General features: G+C 39.5%; 1 protein-coding gene across 1 annotated transcript in view; it reads left to right on the top strand.

The window, feature by feature from the left end:
- Positions 1–77: 77 nt before the first annotated feature.
- TUBE1 (tubulin, epsilon 1) overlaps positions 78–4,795 on the top strand; it is a gene marked incomplete at its 5' end in the record, with an annotated part of 12,431 nt that continues 7,713 nt past the window's right edge. The window contains 5 exons of the mRNA XM_009579625.1: positions 78–151; positions 1,390–1,442; positions 2,553–2,610; positions 3,196–3,311; positions 4,335–4,456. Of these exons, the coding sequence (XP_009577920.1) occupies positions 78–151; positions 1,390–1,442; positions 2,553–2,610; positions 3,196–3,311; positions 4,335–4,456 (423 nt within the window). The remainder of the gene's footprint in view (positions 152–1,389; positions 1,443–2,552; positions 2,611–3,195; positions 3,312–4,334; positions 4,457–4,795) is intronic.

The following is a 4,795-nucleotide window of genomic DNA, read 5'->3' as shown; positions in this document are numbered from 1 at the left end:
TGGCGCCCAGACACCCCCCCACCCCACCGCCGCCGCCCCCTCCCCGCGCCTGACCCGTGTGTTTCTCCCCTTTGCAGTGGGCCAGTGCGGGAACCAGGTGGGCTGCCGCTTCTGGGACCTGGCGCTGCGGGAGCACGCCGCCGTCAACAAGGTAACGGCGCCGCTTCCCCCCTCGCCTCCGGCCGTTGGTGGCCTGAGGGCAGCGGAGCAGCGGTTGGGGCGAGCCGCCTTCCTCACTCGCCATGGGGAGGCCACGGTGGCCCTCGCTTCGTTTCGTGTTCTTTCCTGTGACTGCAAAGCACTGCAAAGCACTGTGTTTATTTGACTATATTAAGGACACTTCATTACGAACAAAACTATCCCCGAGTTTTTATGTAGTTTAACTAAACATCTCTAATTCAGACCAGCTTTCTCTAGCCTTTCCACCTTGAAAAGCCCAGGATGTCTCCTTAAAGACAGACGTTACCAGGTTTGAGGCAGTTACTGAAAAGAGAGGGTGGTTCAGTGCAGTACTTGGCAGTAAAGCAAGCCCACCTTTCTTTGCCATGTTAGCAAATGCCGTGCAGTTACTTACAGTTGTCCTGACCAAAATAGCAGCGTAAAGAGAGCATAGGATGGTGCTGAGTACCCTGAACAATAATGCGCTCTTCTTGCTGTGACTATAAAGATACTATTTCCTGGTAAGCACTGCATGTTAACAGGTAATGATGAGCAGTCCTTCTCAATGCCTCAGTGATGAAGTTCATATGTATATGGAGAGTCTCTTGGCTTTAGTGTTGTAGGGAACAGTGGCTTCCAAATTCCACTTCATCAGGTCTTTAGAAGTACAGTAAGCAGTCTGTAAAGTAATAGTGTTAAAGTATTTAAATTTGCCAGGTCTCTTTAGCTTTATGGTGGGGTAAGTAATTTCCACACCACCCCTCAGCGGGGAGTTTAGGAATCACTGATACAGTGTGATGTGCTTTCCTTTCCACAGAACTTCATGGACATTGGTATCATGGGTGTGGAGCCCATGATTGAACTGAGTGTTGTATCAGTGATGACCTGAGTCAGCTAAACAGCGGCTATTCGATTTAATAATTGCACTGGGATCTTCAACAAAATCCCGAATCTTTAAAAATTAAGGAAGAGTAGTTGTTTAATCTTGTGCTGAAAAATTAATTTCCTAGTTCCACCCTTCTGCCAGTTTTTAATATCATGCTGATGCTTCAATGAAATGTCCTTTTTAGTGCTGACTAGAGCTAGTTGGATTCAACATAGACGTTCACTCTGTTTTGAGGGGGGAGGTTTGAGAGGTGACCTTCAGAGGTTCCAACTTAAATTATTCTATGAAAAAGCACTGAGATTCTGATGTTACACATCATCTTATGTTGTGTTGTTTCCTTTTAGAAAGGAATTTATGATGAAGCATTAAGCAGTTTCTTTAGGAACGTGGATACAAGGTAAGGCTTCTTATCAAGCAGCTCATGAGTTTAACACGGTAGATCAACAATTCTAGTATCTCTTCTTAACCTAAGTTACAGTTTTCTTTGTTTCAGGTCATGTTTAGTTTGTGATAGAAAAAGATTTTTCTTTTTTGTATTCTCCTCAAAACACTTACTTCAGTAGTTAAAAAGCTTCTTTGAGTGAGAGGGTGGAAGATCCTTGAGGAATCCAGTGCAGCCTCATACTCTCTCTCTTCCCCTCGTTCCTGATGGGACTGAGCATGGTCAGAACATTTGGTGCTGTAGGGAATTTCAGCTGATGTTTTGGAATATTATTGTGGTTGAATGTAGAACAGTCGAAGAGATACTTCAAATTTAGGCTTAACCAACCCCTAAATTAGGTAAATAATTGAGGGGAAAATTAGATCCATCTTCCAGTATCCCTGCCTTTTTTTCCTGTGTTGAATATAGCTTGACCAGACTGGAGTATCTTATCCTTTGAGTGCAGAAGCACCAGCATTCACTGTGGGAAGAAATGTGATTGTACACAATGCATAGTCCCCTAGGTTGGCTCAGTACAACCAGTCCTGGAGAAAAGGAAAATTAAGCTGTGTCAGCCCAGCATGATTTCTGAACTGATAAATCTTAACAGCAAAATAGGGCAAGCACAGTGCTGTGCTAGTGCAGTTATACTGCTTTCATACCTCGAGCAGTAGTACAGTGCTGTACTACCCCCATTGAAAAGCTAGTGGTGCTGTTTGGTGCGCCGTGTTCCATTATATGTTGCAGACATACCACGTGCTGGATAAAAGAGAATCCATTCAAGTTTTGGCTATGCTTGTAGAATTACCACAGAGCAAAGGCTGTATCTGAGATTAAACTTTCAATGCTCACTTTTCAGCTTCCTGAAGTACTGCTTAAGATATTTCTGATTGAGATCGTGTCTTGTAATTGCATAACTTTAGGGAATTATGAGGTCTTTCTTAGCAGCATGTTCAGGGTGTTTCTGTTTGTTTACATTGTAACAGTCCTCTGAACACTGAAGATTAAGGGGGGAATTTTATTCTAATATATATTGCCTTATTTTCTATTACGATTCTGAGCTTGGATTTTTTCTTTTTTTTCCAGAAGTGGTGGTGATGGTCCTGATATTTACAAAGGAAAAATCTGCTCTTTAAAAGCACGAGTAAGGCAATCTATTAATATCATTCTTTTTAGATTGCATATTTATGTCCAACTGTGTAGGAATTTTCATAAGGTCCTTACAATTGCATATGTTTTTAAATACTACTTTGAATAGTAAAATTTCTAATAGTAACTTATATGGTTCAGTGGAGTCATGCAGTTTGCTGCCAGTCTTGTTGAGTAATTTAAATTATAATTGCAATAAATGATTGCAGATATTACCAACGATGTTTTTATTTTAATTTTCTAAGGAGTGGGGTTTTTTAAGCCACTTTAAGTGATTAAAAAGCAAGAAAACTTGAAAAATAAAAATGTTTTAATTTCTTTACTCCTAAGTATTGGGGCAAAATATGATATTTTAACAAAATTGCATTATCTGAAATGCTGTCCTGTTGAACGACTTCTGGCAAATCAGCCAAGGCAAATCTAATTGGTCTCCAAATTAACAATTAAAAAAAAAGTTTCTTTGGATCACAGTAGAAACAACATACCTTTTATATTGTAAATAATTTTATATTTCTTTGTGTGATCATTTTGAAGAATGGTTTGCTTACTGGCTGAATTTTAATTCTTTCCTTTCTCAAAGGCACTGTTGATTGACATGGAGGAGGGTGTGGTAAATGAAATTCTGCAGGGACCATTGCGGGATGTGTTTGATAGCAAGCAGCTTATCACAGATGTTTCTGGTTCGGGAAACAACTGGTGAGAACCTCTTCAGAAAGCATTTCTTAGCAACTAATTAGATGGTATTTGAAAAGGGAAATGATAACAGTAGCTTTCTGGTTCGTACTACTGCACCTGGGGAGCTGCAGCATATTACCCGTAAACTTTGGAGTCACTGTTGCCTGGAGGAGGGCTTTGAAAAGCCTTTTACGGAAGGATAATTCTGCTGATAAATCATTTTGTCTATTTTTTCCTTCCTCTTTTTTTATTTTCTTTTTCAAAGGAACATGCTTTTTATTTTTGTTTCTTTGGTATTCAGCTGCTTCCATTGCTCAGTTGAAGCCATAATCTCGTTTGAGACTGTGCAGCTAGTGTGGAAATTAGATCTATGAACAAATGCACTTCTGATTTCTAAGCACCACAGAGTCTGGCTTTGCCCATATAAACTGCATTACCAAAAAGAGAAATTCAGAAAAAGATTGATTAACATAATGAATTTCAAATTTTCGCCGAGACCTTAATGCACCTCTAATATTCAGTGTGCTACAGACTGGAAAGCAAGTGTACCAAAAGAGAATGCAATATAGGGAATAAAGCATCCTGTAACTTCACCATCTAGCAGGCAAGTGTGTTGAAAATGAGCTGATTGGGGGTTTTTCTATTACTGCTAGAAACTGACTTGCATAAAACTCGAATGAAGATCAGTACACATATTACATAGGGATATCCTTGTTGTTAAGGAGTTTATAACTTTCATTTCATAATTACAATTCGATCATCCAATGTGGGAGTTTATTTCCTTATCGGTACAAAATAGTAGTGCACACTCCAAAGCTGTGAACTTAGTCCTGCTTGCATCCTCAAAATTAAAACCATATCCTGACTCCCATATTCACATAATGTGGTCACTGCTTAGCAACTCTCACAAATTAGGGGTTGCACCCAGCTCTGGACTCTGAACTGCAAAATGTCAAATAGGAGAAGTTTAAAAAAAAAAAAAAAATGAAAGCTTGATTGTTGGATTTTTTTTTTAAAGTACTTTTCATATATTCATATCTCCAGGGCTGTGGGTCACAAGCTGTATGGCTATCAGTACCAGGAAGACATTGTGGAAAAGCTGAGGAGAACCGCAGAACATTGTGACTGTCTACAGTGTTTTTTTATAATTCATTCTATGGGAGGTGGTAAGTATTTTTTTTATGGTTAGTATGATTGCACCAGCCACAGGTGAAAAAGAAAAATCTGGATCTTGGAAGGAAGGTCTAATAATCTACATCATTCAGAATGCAGAATAAAAAACTTAACACAGTCCAATTAAGTGGACCTGTAATTATTTATTATTTGTTTTGTTAGAGCACTGAGGAGCCCTAATCATGAATTAAGGTAAGTGCTACCCAGAAAGAAATACAGCTAAAATTTTAAATACGAGGCAGTGGGTGGATCAAGACAGGTACCAAATGCAAGGAAACACTGAGGTATTACTGATGAGAAGAAGGGATGGTGACCTCAGAACACTGACATCA

This window comes from Fulmarus glacialis, unplaced genomic scaffold (genome assembly GCF_000690835.1).
Source record: "Fulmarus glacialis isolate BGI_N327 unplaced genomic scaffold, ASM69083v1 scaffold5206, whole genome shotgun sequence".
Taxonomy (NCBI): Eukaryota; Metazoa; Chordata; class Aves; order Procellariiformes; family Procellariidae; genus Fulmarus; species Fulmarus glacialis.
Note: the sequence above shows the minus strand (reverse complement) of the source record. Positions and strands in the feature narration are given on the sequence as shown.